Source organism: Bufo bufo, chromosome 7 (genome assembly GCF_905171765.1).
Source record: "Bufo bufo chromosome 7, aBufBuf1.1, whole genome shotgun sequence".
NCBI lineage: Eukaryota > Metazoa > Chordata > Amphibia > Anura > Bufonidae > Bufo > Bufo bufo.
Window position 1 is genome coordinate 166371239 of NC_053395.1, and position 18907 is coordinate 166390145.

The following is an 18907-nucleotide window of genomic DNA, read 5'->3' on the forward strand; positions in this document are numbered from 1 at the left end:
ATCCCCCCATAACAGTGCGTCATCCACAGATCCCCCCATAACAGTGCGTCATCCACAGATCCCCCCATAACAGTGCGTCATCCACAGATCCCCCCCATAACAGTGCGTCATCCACAGATCCCCCCATAACAGTGCGTCATCCACAGATCCCCCCATAACAGTGCGTCATCCACAGATCCCCCCATAACAGTGCGTCATCCACAGATCCCCCCATAACAGTGCGTCATCCACAGATCCCCCCCATAACAGTGCGTCATCCACAGACCCCCCCCATAACAGTGTCCGTCATCCACAGATCCCCCCCCATAACAGTGTCCGTCATCCACAGATCCCCCCATAACAGTGCCTCATCCACAGATCCCCCCCATAACAGTGCGTCATCCACAGATCCCCCCCATAACAGTGCGTCATCCACAGATCCCCCCCATAACAGTGCGTCATCCACAGATCCCCCCCATAACAGTGCGTCATCCACAGATCCCCCATAACAGTGCCATCCCCAGATCCCCCCATGACAGTGCCATCCACAGACCACCATTAGTTCCAAACCCACCAAAAGCACACAAATTTATTTTTTTTGTATTTTCCTCCCCAAAAACCTAGGTCCGTCTTATGGGCCGGTGCATCTTATAGGGCGAAAAATACAGTATATTTTCTGATATAATAAAGACTGTATGGTATGGATTATGGTGTAGATCAGGCATGCTCAACCTGCAGCCCTCCAGCTGTTGCAAAACTACAACTCCCATAACTCCCATAATTCCCAGACAGCCTACAGCTATCAGCCTACAGAAGGGCATGGTGGGAGTTTTAGTTTTACAACAGCTGGAGGGCCGCAGGTTGAGCATCCCTGGTGTAGCTTTAAGCTCCCAAGACATTTAATGTGCGAAGCACTTGAACTCCTTTTAACACTACTGATAATGTTTTCTGGCAAGAAACTGCTTTTTGTTTTTAGGTTCAGTTAATTTCCTTCAAAAATGTGTTGTTCTAAGGTCCGTAGCCCATGTCATCATTTGCAGTCAATTATTCATTTAGGATTGTTTGATGTCTACAGCCTTCTTAAATTCTTTAAGGCACATTGGTTTATATTGAATCTGTGGCCTTAATAGGTTGGCTGATGCCCTGTTTGTTATATCTTTTTTTTTTCTGTGACTTTAAAAACTTGACAGTAAATGTATAGTCGGATTAAAGAGGTTGTCTGGTCTTTGGGGGGGGAGCTGCAAATGTTCTAAGAACATAAAACTAATTTCTTAAATCTCCTGCTTGATCCAGTGAAGATGCCATAGTGATCAGATGCCATTCATCTGGCACATGACCGATGCAGCCAGTCAGTAGCCTTATCGATCAAGTGCCATATTGGTATCACCGCTTGCTGACCACGATGAGTACAGCATGTGACTACTTATTGGCTTGAGTAATCATCTGCTGTTGTAGCACGTCATCGATGGCAGGTAATCAATGAAGAACAGGGAGGCACTTCTGGAGTACCCGCTGGATCGGTGGGGATTGAAGAGGTAAGTAGTGTTTTTGTTTGCTATTTCCTAACATTTGTGCCTTTTTTTTTTTTTCTTCTTTCAGCTTTTTCTCCTTTTTAAAGGGGTTGTTCAGGTTCAGAGCTGAACCCGGTCATACCTCCATTTCCATCCCGGCAGCCCTCCTGACATGAGCATCGGAGCAGTTCTTGCTCCGATGCTCTCCTTTGCCCTGCGCTAAATCGCGCAGGGCAAAGGCATTTTTTGGAACCCTTTGCCAGGAACCCCGGTGATGTCACCGGCACTAATGAGTGGGATTTAGCGCTGCCCTAGCCAGTAAAACGGCTAGGGCAGTGCTAAAGCCCACCCATCAGAGCCGGTGACGTTTCCCCCTGGCCGTGTGTTATTGAAAACAAAAGAGCCTGTGCCCTGCGCTATCTAGCGCAGGGCAAGGGAGTGTATCGGAGCATGAGATGCTCCGATGCTAGCATCAGGGGGGGCTGCCTGGGTGAAAATAAGGGTATGTCCGGGTTCAGCTCTGAACCCCTTTAAGCTCTGTTTACATCTGCATAAGAGTCTCAGGAGCATCCATTTCAGATTGTCATCTTTGACAAAAATAGTGCTGCATGCCATATGAAAAGAATAGTACCACAGGCTGAACATACTCACTCCTCGACAGAACCCAACAAGCCCTATCATAAGTCAGTGGAGTCTATTGGGCTCTGGGTCTGTCTATCAATTGAATTATCTCGCAGTGCATTCTGGTTTCTGTTATTAACTAGAACTGTAATACCTCAGACCTGGGTGTACTACTTCTGTAAATGGTTTGTATTGTAATGTCCTGTTACTGTATATACTTCCTAAACAGCTTATGTAGGCTAACTACCCAGCTTGACCCAGATATATTTAGCTACAGTGGATATAAAACGTCTACACGCCCCTGTTAAAATGTCAGGTTTCTGTGATGTGAAAAAATGAGACAAAGATAAATCATTTCAGAACTTTTTCCACCTTTTAATTTGACCTATAAACTGTACAACTCAATTGAAAAACAGACTGAAATCTTTTAGGTGGAGGGAAGAAAAAATATAAAACTAAAATAATATGGTTGCATAAGTGTGCACACCCTTAAACTAATACTTTGTGGAAGCACCTTTTGATTTTATTACAGCACTCAGTCTTTTTCGGTATGAGTCTATCAGCATGGCACATATTGACTTGGCAAGATTTGCCCACTCTTCTTTGCAAAAACACTCCAAATCTGTCAGATTGCGAGTGCATCTCCTGTGCACAACCCTCTTCAGATCACCCCACAGATTTTCAATCTGATTCAGGTCTGGGCTCTGGCTGGGTCATTCCAAAACTTTAATCTTCTTCTGGTGAAGCCATTCCTTTGTTGATTTGAATGTATGCTTTGGGTCGTTGTCATGCTGAAAGATGAAGTTCCTCTTCATGTTCAGCTTTCTAGCAGAAGTCTGAAGGTTTAGTGCCAATATTGACTGGTATTTGGAACTGTTCATAAATCCCTCTAGCTTAACTTAATGCCCTAGTTCCAGCTGAAGAAAAACAGCCCCAAAGCATGATGCTGCCACCACCATGCTTCACTGTGGGTATGGTGTTCTTTTGGTGATGTGCAGTGTTGTTTTTGCGTCAAACATATATTTTGGAATTATGGTCAAAAAGTTCAACCATGGTTTCATCAGACCATATCACCTTTTCCCACATGCTTTTGGGAGACTTCAGATGTGTTTTTGCTAAATGTAGCCTGGCTTGAATGTTTTTCTTCGTAAGAAAAGGCTTTCATCTTGCCACTCTACCCCATAGCCCAGACATATGAAGAATACGGGAGATTGTTGTCACATGTACCACACAGCCAGTACTTGCCAGATATTCCTGCAGCTCCTTTAATGTTGCTGTAGGCCTTTTGGTAGCCTCCCAGACCAGTTTTCTTCTCGTCTTTTCATCAATTTTGGAGGGACATCCAGTTCTTGGTAATGTCACTGTTGTACCATATTTTCTCACTGGGTTCCATGGTATATCTAATGCCTTGGAAATTCTTTTTTACCCTTCTCCTGACTGATACCTTTTAACAATGAGATCCCTCTGATGCTTTGGGAGCTCTCTGTGGACCATGGCTTCTGCTGTGGGATGCGACTAAGAAAATTTCAGGAAAGTCCAACTAGAGCAACTGAACTTTATTTGGGGTTAATCAGAGGCACTTTAAATGATGGCAGGTGTATGCTGACTCCTATTTAACATGATTTTGAATGTGATTACTTAATTCTTAACACAGCTATATCCCCAGTTATATGCAACCAAATTATTATTATTATTATTTTTGTTTTCTTCCCTCCACCTAAAAGATTTCAGTTTGTTTTTCAATTGAGTGGTACAGTTTATAGGTCACATTAAAGGTGGAAAAAGTTCTGAAATGATTTATCTCATATTATCTCTTTGTCTCATTTTTTTACATCACAGAAACCTGACATTTTAACAGGGGTGTGTAGACTTTTTATATCCACTGTATGTTAAAATGTAACTTTTATTTGCTTTATATTAAAAATGAAAAATGTGAGCTAATCAAAGAGATAATAAAAATAGCTGTTGACTGTGTCCCAAACTCGCTTGTCTTTCAAATGTGAGGGATTTTATGGTGTTAGGGATGTGCCTCAAACCTCTGAAAAAAACAGTTTAGCTTGCTAAACATGTAGGGGGCAGTTTTAGGAATCTGTCGACTGTTGTCCTCGTTCTAGCATCATACAGCAGTAATGATTATACTAGGGTGTTCCGTCTTATTAAATCAACTGGCCATTAGGTTTTTTCATACTAGCGTTTAAGTTTTCTGGTTTTGAGATCCGTCATAGGGGCTCAATACCGGAAAAAAATGCTTCAGTTTTGTCCCCATTCATTGTCAATGGGGACAAAACTGAACTGAATAGCACAGAATGCTCCAAAACGCATTCCGTTCCGTTTAATTGCGTTCCCGTAACGGAGAGCCAACCGCAGCATGTTGTAGTTTGCTTTCCGTCCTGGAATGCGGAGCAAGACTCTCTGCCACAATAGAAAACGGATCCGTCCTCCATTGACTTTTAGTGGAGTTCTTGACAGATCAGTGTTGACAATGTTAAAGATAATACAACCAGATCCGTTCATAACGGGTGCAGATGGTTGTAATATCAGTAACGGAAGTGTTTTTGCTGAACCCTGCTGGATCCAGTAAAAAACGCTAGTGTGAAAGTAGCCTAAGTTGAGTTGTTAGCATCATTTAAGTGGTAGTGCAGGGAGTGTGCACATCCCTACCACCATAAAATCACTCACATTTAAAAGACGAGCGATTTTGGGACACAGTCAACAGCTATTTTTATTATCTCTTTGGTTAGCTCACATTTTTCATTTTTAATATTAAGCAAATAAAAGTTAAATTTTAATATAGCTAAATATATCTGGGTCAAGCTGGGTAGTTGGCCTACATAGGCTGTTTAGTGAGTTTTGTTGCATACACCCATAACCAGATAGGGTCCTTCTTGAGCATTTGTATTTACAGTATATACTTTGTACACCAGCAGATGAGGTATGGTTGGCAGTGACTGGCAACTGGAATGGGACTTGCCATCTTCTTCCTCCCCTCTTAGTAGGAGTGGGCTGGTCCAACTTCCTGCCAAGTGAGGGGAAGTTAATTTAGGGAGAGTGTGGGGGAGAGCGAAGAGTTAGTGACTCTGCAGTCCAGCTCCCGCGCCTCTGGACCATGAGGACCACAGAGTCAGGTCTTCTGGGAGGACCACTATTCCAGAGAGCCTGCGGGGTCCCAGGCTACAGAAGATCTGTAAACCACAACGTATTATCAGCAGAGTAACCAAGTTTTACAGACTCCGCTACAAGGGGAGTGTACACTGGTTAAGACACCAACCCCAGCAGTTCAGGACAGGTACGGCTGGAAGTCTGCCTCATGTGGTGGGCACCTGGAAATCAGAAGAGAGACATTGTCTGCTAGCAAACCTCTGAGTGTCAAATTCTGCCACAATGCCAGCCACCATATCCCATTACCTGAGAGGAGACATTGCACTTTGTATGAACTTCTGCTGGATGCGCGAATAGGTTTTTCACTCCGTAAAGAAAGACGTTCTTTGTTCTGTAATCTCTGCCTTGTTTCCTTCACATTATTTATTCACTGCATCGAACCCCAGGGGACCTGAGGGAGTACCCCGTGACACAACATCTCATCAGGGCCACTACCACTCCCATCCTCTGCACCAGCTCCTCCGGGGCTCACTGCAAAACCACCGCGCAGACATCAACAACTTAAGGGTCCTAATTTCAAAACTGACCTTTTAGTTGCTCAATAAATATCTCTCACAATTATTTTCAAATTGTCAGAAATTGACAAAGTCCTTGAGATAAGGCTATAATTACATGGATTCTGGTGACTACATGACATTTCTTTCATGCTCGAAACAACGAGAAAGTCTTTGTTGAAGTAATATTTCCAGAGGATGCAGTTATACCCTTTCTTCTTTTCTCTTTATATCTCTAAGGATAATGAAGCAGAAAAAATATCTTGGTCTTTCACATACATTTTAAGTCTTCGGCACGTTCTCACAGAGAAAAACAATAGAGATGATTCTAGCGGTGGCACGAATTACCCAGAATGAGGGGATAAGGGAGGTTTGTACACTGTACACTTGTGAACTGTAAATGGCTCCACAGTTTTAAAGTGAGCGTCAAATTACATAATAATCCTTGAGTTGTCCTTTTGTGTCGAGTCATTAAAAATTTTCTTTTAGTTTCTGAAGACCAGTTTACAGGACATCTGTTAAGTCTGTTTTGCAGGGATGACCTCAGCTCGTGGCTGTGTAGAGAGAGGGTCCGTAACCGTGCCATTAGCATCATTGAGCAGGATTACATTGAAAGGTCGCACTATTATTATGTCAATCATATAACCGAGAATTGAATTAGTGTATAGGATGCCGACAGATTAGCTCCTCTTCTCCTCCCCTATCTCCCTCATCCTTCTTGCACAGTGACCTCTGCACATGTCGCAGAGCATGCCATCAACACGGGTATCTTCTTAAATTGACTTCCCTCATGTCCAGGGAGAATATCAGGAACTAATTTTTGCAGGCGCTTGGGCAAGATGGCTTACAGATATTATAATTTTTGACTTGTTGCAGCAAATTTTGCAGACGTTTCAGCCGTAACCGCAGCTATATAATTGTGATCTTTGAATAAGCTTCTCACAAACTGATGGTAAAATAATTTTCAGTCACCAGTTTTGTGCTGCCCTACCTGAGGACAATGTAAACTTACCACTGTTACCCTGAGCAAAGCGCTGGGTCACATACTTGAATTAAGCCCCTCGTCAGGGAGGGCTGAGACCTCACGAATACAAGGGATGCCTGGTGCGCTGTGTATTGAGTAGACTCCAGTGCTGGAACTATTCAATACAGATTTTGGCAAAATGGCTAGGTCAATTCAAGTAGTGACCCAGCATTTTACTCTGGGGATCTGTCACTAGTTTGTGCTTCCTTCGGATAGATCATGCTGTCAGAATGATAGTTTACCATCAGTTTCTAAAATGCTACATAAAATGAGACAAACAATATGGCCATACTTCTTGTGGTTCCTTAAAGGCCGAATTGCACACGTTGTGGATTTATGGGCGGACAATCCGCACTGAAATCCACAGGTGTTTGCAGGGAAATCCGTGCAGTAAGTCAGCATTAATTGGTGCAGATTTTCCTCTCCCATTAAAGTAAATGGAGAAAATACGGTCAGGAAAAATAAAATAAATTCTCATGCTGCGGATTTTGAAACCCGCACCATCGGTCAAAATCTGCACGAAAAAAATCCCAATAGTGTGCATGAGAATTTCAAATTCTCATAGAATACAATAAACATGACGTACGGTACGGATTTTCCGCACACAAATTTGTGCAGAAAATCCGCACGCAATCCTGATCGTGTGCATTTATTTACCCTTAGATTTCATTCTTCTATTATTTTATAATAATCTCTCCTTAAAATGAAATTGCCTGAATGCACAATTCGCTGTGTTGTATCCAGTTCTCCTAGTCTACACATGAGTGTCACTAGGTGAGGACCATTGACTCGATCATTACTCAGTCCTAAGGTAATTGCCTCCCATAAATCCACATGTTATGTAGCATTCCATAACATCACTGGTACCTGTGCAGGTGACCGCGCTAAACAGCGCTGTAATAGCTACCTTGCTCTCAGGAAACGGGCTTTATTTGTCAATTTGGAATCTGCTGAATAGAATATTACTGCAATAGATAATGCTGGCATTTTCCCTTATCCACTATTGTGCAGGAAAAAGCGGAATAAAATTGATCTGTAAGTAAAGAGATTGGGGGGTCGTTTATTCTACTAAAATACACCTATATTAGGCATATTTCAGGTGCAGATGGCCGTGCAACGGTTAGTTGCACCTCTATCTGCGACTTCTCCCCGTTCACACCAGGTCTAAAATTGTGGGTGGGGAAGGGGGTGTCTCATTTACCATTTTCTACACCTGTTGTTTTAGGCGTAGAAAATGGTCTAAATGTAAGACGGTAAGGAAGCTGTCATACATTTAGAACTTTGGCTGGATATTCTAGTATGGAGAGGTATGCGCCTCTTCATAACTTTGGTGGATCCTCCACCAGGTATAGGGGTTTATTAAGACCAGCGTCTAAAACACCAGTCTTAATAAATGTGCACCATTATTAGAAGAGTAATGTCTGAGGACATTTGCCTTTGGGGTTTTGCGGTCAAAGGAGCTCTCAGTGGAAGTGAAACAGACCATCATTAGACTGAAAAAAAAAAAAAGAAATCCATCAGAGAGATAGCGGAAATGTTAGGAGTGGACAAATGAACAGTTTGGTACATTCTGGTGAAAAAGAAAAAGAAAAGTGCTTTGGTGTTTGTATTTATTCTTAATTCTTTGTCCTGCTCACTGAGATGGCCGCACATGCTCAGTTTCATCCTTAAACTGACTCCTGAGCTGTGATGAGGAGAGCATGAACACGCCTCCTGAGCTGTGATAGGGAGAGCTTGGTCACGCCCCCTTAGCTGTGATAGGGAGAGCATACACACGCCCCCTTAGCTGCAGCAGAAAAGACCCTACCTTTTGAGCTGCTAGTTTTGATATAAATCTAGCAGAACAATGAAATGGGGAGATCTCTGGATCCATGGGAGGTACAGGGCTGGTTCTAGCTTTGTTAGAAAGAGACAGTCATGTGCTATATGACGTCTGATTTTCATTTTTCTAGTCATGGGATAGCCCCTTTTAATACTGTGAAAACTTTTAGGTCCTGACACCGGAACTATAAATAAGCTTGTAATGTTAGAGAAGCCCGGTGTACCCGAGTGCTGACAGTAGAGGTGGTATGTGACCAACTTCACAAACATCCCAGTTCTGTAGTTGATGAGGAGCTGTGGGAGAACCAGGGTATTTTCTATTAATGCTGCTAACCAACGTACAGTTCTATATTAGTGCTCGTCTATTTTATGTGGACCTGGCCATACTTTTATACAGTATACAGTATGTTTTTACTGTCTAGCCTTTTACAGTTTTACTGCAGGGTCCATCTGATTTGTGACATGTGGTCTGTTTCTACCAATTTTTTTTTCCCTTTTATGATTTTTAACTTATACTGCAGATTGCTCTGTAATGTATGTATATCTAGTATTGTGTAGTATATGGGTTCCACATATAGCCAAGCTTTGTACAGCAAGGCAGTGATAGATGTAATTCATTCTTGTACATCCCCGCCGGGAGATCGCAGGTGCTAGGAGTGATCCGGCTAACCTGTGATGGATGGATGAATGCTCACATAGGATAGCGGTGACTGCTGCTACAACACAATCACCATGCTTAATTTTATCAATACACCTCATTCGCCTTGTAACCTTTTCATCTCATTTAATTATTTCTCAAAGAACTAATTGCTAAGCCATGAAAATGTATTGTCGATCATCTTGTGCAGGCATCATGAGGCTTTTGATGTCAACTGTAGTTTTGAGTTATTTCTTCTTTTTAATCAATTACATCATTAGTATGATCACAACATTTCAATGTCGTAGAAATATAGTAAAATTTTAATTCAGAGGAAACTGCTAAAGCTTAGGGCTCATGCACATGAACTTATTTTCTTTCCGTGTCCTTTACATTTTTTTGCGGACCCTATGCGGAGCCATTCACTTCAATGGGTCCACAAAAAAAAACAGAAGTTACTCCGTGTGCATTCAGTTTCCGTATGTTCGTATTTCCATTCCGCAAAAAAAAAAAAAAATAGAACATGTCCTGGGATTCAACTCATTCTTCTTTTTCCTTCAAACACGACGAGTGAAGTTTAGACCAAAATGTTCTACTTTGGTCTCATCTGACCACATGACTTTCTCCCATGCCTCCTCTGGATCATCCAGATGGTCATTGGCAAACTTCAGACGGGCCTGGACATGTGATGACTTGAGCAGGGGAACCTTCCGTGCAATGCATGATTTGAAACCATGACGGCGTAGTGTTCTACCGACAGTGACCTTTGAAACTGTAGTCCCAGCTCTCTTCATGTCATTGACCAGCTCCTCCCTTATAGTTCTGGGCTGATTCCTCGCCTTTCTTATCTGTGATACCCCACGAGGTGATATCCTGCATGGAGCCCCAGTCCGAGGGAGACTGACAGTTGTTATTAGCCTCTTCCATTTTCTAACAATTGCTCCAACAGTTGATCTATTTTCACCAAGCTGCTTGGCAATTTCCCGAAGCCCTTTCCAGCCTTGTGGAGGTCCACAATTTTGTCTCTAGTGTCTTTTGACAGCTCTTTGGTCTTGCCCATGGTAGTAGTTGGTGTCTTTAAAGAGCTCAGACAGGTGCTACTAAGTTAAATGAGTGGAGTAGAGGTGGACTTTTTAAAGGCACAGTCACAGGTCTTGGAGAGCCAGAATTCTTGCTGTTTCTCAGGTGTTCAAATACTTATGTTCAGCAGTGCAAGACAAATAAATTCTTTAAAAATCATACATTGTGATTTCCTGATTTTATTTTATTTTTTATTCTGTCTCTCAGAGTGGGAATGCACCTACAATGTGAATTTCAGACCCCTCCATGATTTCTAAGTGTGAGAACTTGCAAAACCGCAGGGTGTTCAAATACTTCTGTTCCTCACTGTATTGGAGGGGGGGGGGTCAGAAGAGAGATCTGTTGGCTGAAAGCTTGTTTGACCAGTAGCTATTAAAGGTGTACCCCCAAACAGGTTAAATATTACATAAAACTGAAAATGTGCTGCAAACAATGTTTTGTCTGTGCCTTTTTTTTTGTCTTTTGGTGTGTTTTTTTTTTCTTCCAGGTCGCTGGTTTATTTTAATTTTTTTTCATGCAGCATTTTCTAGGCATAGCATTTTATTCTTTTTTCCTCATAGGCTATTCTTTAAGGCTTAAAAATAGCCAGATAAAACATGTTAAACATGTAATGAATAGACAACAAAAATGCTTCCAAAACCACAATGTAAAAAAAATAACAAAAAAACTGTGAAAAACACTTGAAATTCGTAGTTTTCGGTATAAGCAGAAAAAGAAGCGCCAAGAATGGAATTTTACTTGCCATTAATAACCATGGGGTGTAACATTTAAGAAACTCTGCACTGGTTTTTTGTTTTCATATGACATTGTAGTGCAGATAAATCATTTTTGGATGAAGTCCATCTGTTGGGATTATGTGACGGATATAGGTCTATGACCTTGGTCAATATATGCTAGGTGTAAACTTGGACCATATGTAGAATCCAGTAGTGCCTCTCCTCCAGTGTCATTTTTACTTGGACAGTCTTTTGCTCCCATCATTCACAGTGGTGTTTAGACTGCAGTGCCATTATCACAATACATGGATCAGTAATAATCAGCTTTTACTGCTTTTTTATTTACTGCTTGGCTGTCTGTTTCTGTGGTTGACAGCACCACTTAAATAATGGCAGAAAGAGTTGGTAGCAAATTCAAGCTGTGTTGCACTTTCCAAAGCATATCTTGTTTTTTCCAGTAGTCTACAGCGGCCATCTCATTCTTTCGCTGCAGCCAGGATCCATATCTTTTATTGCTGTCTTTCATTCTTCAATGCCCCTTGTGATCATCACTAGTTTGTTCTCTACCTTATCACTGTAAAATCCGATAATATATAGTAGTATAGACAGACACTCTATATCCAGAGTCACACGGAGATAATAGATTGTAGTGTACTATTTATTGAATCAAAATATGCCTATTAAAAGATATAATATATACTGTAATAAAGTACATAAAAAGAAAAAATATTCTCTAAATGGATATACATATAAACCTCCCTAAATTGGCTGACGAGTGTAGTCCAAACAGAAAATATTAAAATAATTTAAACCCTTATAAACAAGTCTGTCCTCAAATGCCCAAAATAACTGTATTCAGCGTTACATCAATCAGGCAGTTGATCTCTATATTTAAAAATGGACAGCGTAAATTGCCGATACTTTCCAAATGTTCATCGATACTGCCGTATATTGGAAGTCCTGCAGTGTATTTCTACAATGTATTTGAGCTGTCTTAGTAGATGGTTCAACGTCCACTGTATTATACTCCGCAGTATACCAGAAAAGAAAAAAATAGTTTTACTTGGAGCTTTGTATTTAATGTTTCCAAGTAAAACAATTTTTTTCTTTTATGGTATACTGCGCAGTATAATACAGTGGACTTAAAGGGCTTCTGTCACCCCACTAAAGTCATATATATTTTTTTTGGCTACTTAAATTCCTTATACTGCGATATATCAATATATAATGCTCTTACTGATTTTCGTTCTGTAGTTTCTTCAAAAAAACTGACTTTTATAATATGTAAATTACCGCTCTACCAGCAAGTAGGGCGGCTACTTGCTGGTAGCAGCCGCATCCTCCTTTCATAATGACGCCCCCTCCTCATGTTGATTGACAGGGCCAGCGAACACGCTCGTCCTCTGACTGGCCCTGTCTGCGTTCAAAATTTCGCGCCTGCGCCGTACCGGTCTTCAGTCGGCGCAGACGCACTGAGAGGAGGACGCTCGCTCGGCCGCTCCATCCTCAATGCGCCTGCGCCGATGACGTCACATCTACACCCGGCGCAGGCGCACTGAGGAAGGAGCGGCCGAGCGAGCGTCCTCCTATCAGTGCGCCTGCGCCGACTGAAGACCGGTACAGCGAAGGCGCGAGATTTAAAACGCAGACAGGGCCAGTCAGAGGACGAGCGCGTTCGCTGGCCCTGTCAATCAACATGAGGAGGGGGCGACATTATGAATTGAGGATGCGGCTGCTACCAGCAAGTAGACGCCCCACTTGCTGGTAGAGAGGTAATTTACATATTATAAAAGTCAGTTTTTTTGAAGAAACTACAGAACGAAAATCAGTAAGAGCATTATATATTGATATATCGCAGTATAAGGAATTTAAGTAGCCCAAAAAAATATATATGACTTTAGTGGGGTGACAGAAGCCCTTTAATACTGGACGTTGAACCATCTAGTAAGACAGCTCAAATACACTGCAGGACTTCCAATACACGGCAATATCTATGTATATTTGGAAAGTATCGGCAATTTATGCTGTCCATTTTTAAATATAGAGATCAACTGCCTGATTAATGTGACCCTGAATACAGTTATTTTGGGCATTTGAGGACAGACTTGTTTTTTAAAATAATTTGGACTATACTCGTCAGCCAATTCAGGGAGGTTTATTTTTATATATATATATATATATATCTCCATTTAGAGAATATTTTTTCTTTTTATGTACCTTATTACAGTATATATTAATTATATCCTTTAATAGGCATATTTTGATTCAATAAATAGTACACTACAATCTATCATTTCTGTGTGTCTCTGGATATAGAGTGTCTGTCTATACTATCTGTATCTGTTTTTGGCTGATTGGGTGAGTCAGATTAGACACAGAGCACCTAATACATATTGACAAACAGGTGAACCACCACATTTTCTGTCTTATAAAATCCGATAATAAACTCTTTTTCCCTGCAGTCTACGCAGGCTTTAATTTGTATTTCATTCAAGCACCGCTTTTTCCATTGCCTGATGCTTGGCAGCACGTGATGTCCTTGTCACTACCACAGACACATTTCTTTGTCCTGGGGCTCTGCTCCTGATAAGTAAACCATGTTACCAGCAAATAAATGGCCTGACCATCCTCTGCTGACATCTTCCTGGTGTTGATTGTTGTCTTTTTCTCCTTTTATTTGCAGGATGTTGTATGGGGATTGAACTCGTTGTTTACAGTAAGTACAGATTTAATGTGATAAATCTCCAGCTCCTCTGATTTATATATGAGTAATAGCGAGCAGGAATGGCTATATCTGTGCACATGTGCTGGTGGTTCTACTGATAAGATATATGGCCAGGAAGGGACACGTACTGGAGCCACATTATAAAGACTGTGATAGACTGGCTTAAAGGAGCATGTGGTTTGTATGTAGTATTATATAGTATAATATGATGTATAAATGTGTGGCATACAGAATAGTTTGCTTGAATTTTATGGTGTCATCTTAGAGACTTGTACAACTCAGACCCACAATTGCAGATCCATGTGCATGATTCCTTAACCCATCACGAGATAACTATGCTCCCGGTTGCTTAACCCCTCAGATGCTGCGGTCAGTCAGTAGCGACTGCAGCATCTGTGGGGTTGGACAGAGGGAGGGGCCTCCCTCTGCCCTCTGATCAGAGCCCCCACGGCAAAATCGCTGCCCTCTGATTGATTGCTGTAAAAGTCTGTGGCTTTGTGAAGGCTTCTAGGCCTGTCATAGCAAGCAGCCTGCAAAGCTGTGTCTGAGGCACGCCCTGACAAGCAGCCAGTGAAACAGTGAGACAGCAATAGCATTCTATTACAGTCTGTGGGACAAGCGACAAGAAGATCAGATGTTTAAGTCCCCTCAATGGGGCTAAAATGTACAGTTTAAAATTTTTGAAAACTTTACAATTTTTAAATGTAAAAATAAACTAAAAAAGTTAACATAAACTGAACCCACTCCATACGCGGCGGGTGCCAGCTGTGTAATACAGCAGGCACACGGCCGCATTGATGGGATTCGGCATGATCGCCATTCCCCATCATTTAACCCACTTAGATGCCGCGTTCAAAAGTGATTGCGACATCTGTGAGGTTAGGCAGAGAGACGGAGCTCCCTCTGCTTTCCAGTCGGAACCTCCACAGTGAAATTGCGGTGCTCCTGCTGGAGGTTCCCAGGCCGGCTGTGGTAAGCTTCATGCTAAGCTGTGCACAAGGCACAGCTCAGCAGTGAGCACATCAGAATGCCATTCATCCTAATAGATCTCAGTTAGGGCTCATGCACACGACCGTATGTATTTTGCGGTCCGCAAAAAAAACTGATCACGTCCGTGTGCATTCCGTATTTTGCGGAACGGAACAGCTGGCCCCTAATAGAACAGTACTACCCTTGTCCGTAATGCGGACAATAATAGGACATGCACACAGAGTAACTTCCGTTTTTAGTGGACCCATTAAAATGAATGGTTCCGCATATGGCCTTTCAAAAAAAATACGGAACAGACACGGAAAGAAAATACGTTTGTGTGCATGAGCCCTTAGGGTGCATGGCATAAGAGATCAAAAAATCCCAGGTTCTATCCCCCTAAGGCAGGGCTGGCCAACCAGCCACTCTCCAGCTGTTGCAAAACTACCACTCCCAGCATGCTTAGACTGCTTACAGCTATCAGCCTACAGCAGGGCATGGTGGAAATTGTAGTTTTACAACAGCTGGAGAGCCGCAGGTTGGCCAGCCCTGCCCTAAGGCCTCATGCACACTAACGTATTTTCTTTCCGCGTCCATTCCGTTTTTCTTGCAGACCGTTTATGGGTCCGCCCAAAAAAAAAACGGAAGTTACTCCGTGTGCATTCAATTTCCGTATGTCCATATTTCCGTTCCACAAAAAAATAGAACATGTCCTTTTATTGTCCGCATAACAGACAAGGATAGTACTGTTCTATAAGGGGCCAGCTGTTCCATTCCGCAAAATGCGGAATGCACATGCATGAGGCCTAAGGGTGCTAAAAGTTGTTGTGAAAAAAGTTTAAAAAACTAAAATTTTAAAAGTTTTAATCACCCTCCTTTCCTAATTTTACATATAAAAGTATATAAACAATAAAAAAATAAACATATCCAGTATCGCCGCATTCAAAAATGTCTGAACTATTAAAATATTAAAATAATTTTAAATTATTTTTTTGCGGACCCATTGAAATTAATAGTTCCACATACGGTCCACAAATAATAAACAGAACGGACACGGAAAAAAAATAAGTTTGTGTGCATGAGCCCTAACAGTGATCAAAAAAGTGTACTTACCCCAAAAATGGTACCAATAAAAACAAGCTCTCGTACAGCTCTGTAGACCGAAATATAAAAAAGCTATATTTATGCAGTGGCTCACCAGTCTAGTATTATGGAATGAGGTGCTCTAAAAGCCATTAAATGTAAAAGAAGAAATTGTAGATAGGTATGAAAGGCACACTCTCATATGTTGCTGCACGGAATAAATACAGAGACGGTGATAGTATTAAAATAGTGTATTTTTATTTTTAAATATATTAGAAAATTGGTCGATAATGTAGATAGGGGTGGGGAGTCTTCTTTGTGTGTTGGATGGCTGTGGTAGGATTTAGGACGGATATTCGGCTGGGAATAAGGTGTTTAGTTGCAATTGTATGTCATATTCACCTTCGCTGAATACATCAAATACATAAAGTGCCAAGTGCTCAAGTTAGTGCTGAGTACATAGATATATGTATAGTTACTGGGGACGGAGCGGCAGTCCGGGGGCACACATTGACTAGCGGCAGGACGGATCCAACAGGCTGTTCACGCGACGGAACGGCCTGCCAGAGGTCCCTGCCGCTAGTGTGAAAGTAGCCTAAAGGAAACTATTAAAACATACACCTTGTCCCACAAAAAATAACCCCTCATATGGTGAATAGAAACTTTTTAAAGAGTTCTGGCTCTTGGAAGTTTGAGAGAGAAAAAAGGAAAACGCACAAAAATGATAATTGGCCCTGTGCCCAAACAGTTAAAGTGATGCCTGAAGACCGTCAAATTTGCACCTGTAAAGCTGCCCGCACATATGCCCTCCAGAGAATTCTGGATGTGATCTTTTTGCTGTTTGGCATATGTATATATTAACTACAGCTCGTATGCTGTAAAGTGCAGCCCTGTGTTTAGAAGTCGGCAGTGATATTGTTCCCTGCAGTAACATGTTGTTAGGATCTCATGACAGAAGTAAGTGGAAATGGGCCTCTCCGCAGAACCATCTTCGGGCAGGTTTACAGAAGGCACAGTTTGTATTATAAAATCTGACCCTGCATTGACAGTTTAGATGAAAACTTTACCAAACGTAGAAAGTATCCATGGACAGGTAGTTTAGAATCCAGTTGTGTGAAATCTGTTCCTCTTTGTGAAAGATTTGCCCTTTGTTCCTGTAGGATCTATTAAATTTTGATGATCCTTTGAACATTGAAGCAGCAGAGCACCATTTGAGAGATAAGGTAAGGGTTCTGCACAAGTCTTCCTGATCTCTTTATTATTGCCTTTTTTTTCTGTTAATAAATCAAATCATATGTAGCGCATAAGGTTACTGAAGAATTGGCATGTGTATGACATCTTCATATCTTGCTTTCTGTGCATGTCCTGCATGATGGGCTCCTCTAAATATCCTAATGACTATACAGTGGGTTTTTCTGTATGCTGAACAAAAACTACAGATCTACTTTGTATGATAGTATGAATGAAGTATGATATTTACATGGTCATAGGTCCATTTTTCTATTGTACTTGTATAAGTGATGCCCAGGACTATTTTCCAATGTAAAATCTAATTATCAAGCTATGACCTTTTTCTAATCTTTTTTTTCAACCTATGGTACAGTACATGAACCTCACAGGAAACATATAATATCTCTAAGGGGTACTTAAAATTGGTTCCCGAGAGGAAAATATTAATGAACTATCCTAGGGATAGGTCATCAATATCTAATTGGCTGACACCCGGCACCACCACTGAGAAGTTGTTTGAAGAGGCCGTGGCACTCCAGTGAGCGCTGCGGTTTCTTCACAGCTTAACAAGTACAGCTCCATTCATTGTATAGCGGCTGTGCTTGGTTTTACAGCTTAGGCCTATTCGTGTGAATGGAACTGAGCTGCATCTAGGCCCTGTGACCGATGAACGTAATGTCACTAACCCAGGAAGAGACCACTGCAGCCTCTTTAAACAGCTCATCGGTGAGGTCCCCCACCAATCAGATATGGTAGGGAACTTCTGGAGAATCCCTTTAAATTATCCTCATTCTGGGTATTTAATCCCTTCCCACCCAGCGCCGTACATATACAGCGTAAGCGCCGCTTGCGAGAGTGACGGGTGCCATAGTCACTGGCTACCTGCTGTTTTAAACAGAAGGCACTCAGGGCTTTTGTGTGTGATCGATGGCATACATGTAACCCCTTATATGCAGTGGTCTAACGTGACCACAGCATCTCGGAGTGCAAAAACCTGGAAGCGCGTGTTTCTGGGTGTGCATCGGCTCCCACTAGTGGGTATTGGGGGAGCCGGATGGTTAGTACTGAAGTCTCGGTGCTCTGGAAGGATCTGAGGCTGCCGCACATAAGTTCCTATGGTTCCGCATACAGGCCACAAAAAATATGTTTGTGTGCATGAGCCTATAGATAGCACCTGTCCCTGGCTCCGGCCGATGCTGCCACCTCCGACCAGATGTAGCCACTTCTTTTCTTGTTCACCTCCCTTGACGTGTCTGTTTTAGCAGTTACTTGGATTCCCCATGTATTACCAATTCTGGTGCATTATTTTTTATGACTTTATGTTGTGCCATTCCTTTATTATTCCTCCTAGAAGTTATAAATGAATTGCTAGCAGTTAGCAGTGAAGGTCCATATGGGTGAATGGCACATCATGGAGGCATAAGAATAGATGCTACATAATTGTTATTATATGGGGGATGCGCAAGTAGTTACTAAAACAGACATGTCCGGAGAAGGTGACAGATTTCACAAACTCCAGTGAAGTAATCGGACAGTTCCCTGATTTTTTTTTTTTTGTGTTTTTTTTTCCAAACTTGGTTTATACACAATTAATAAAAGTCATACCCCTACTAGCAGATGCAGTTCCAGTAGTATTAACACTTTAGAATTTTAGTTCCCCAATCCAGCCAAAACAACAGAGTGCTCATCTGTCGGCTCCTTATAACTGCAGACTCTGTCAAAAGTTTATATTATGTAGTATGAGACTGGCACTCCCTCGCATGGAAATAGAGCAATAGTAATAATGTTGTTACACAATATTTAATTGGCAACATATAAAAAAATACAACATCACAATACAATATTAAAATAACAATCG

At 41.7% G+C, this 18907-nt stretch overlaps 1 protein-coding gene across 2 annotated transcripts in view; it reads left to right on the forward strand.

Moving 5' to 3' along the window:
- UBE2F (ubiquitin conjugating enzyme E2 F (putative)) overlaps positions 1-18907 on the forward strand; it is a 279007-nt gene that overhangs the window by 213448 nt on the left and 46652 nt on the right. For both annotated transcript variants that reach the window (XM_040441854.1, XM_040441853.1), the window contains exons 8-9: positions 13726-13758; positions 16980-17042. In XM_040441854.1, coding sequence (XP_040297788.1) covers positions 13726-13758; positions 16980-17042 — 96 coding nt within the window. The remainder of the gene's footprint in view (positions 1-13725; positions 13759-16979; positions 17043-18907) is intronic.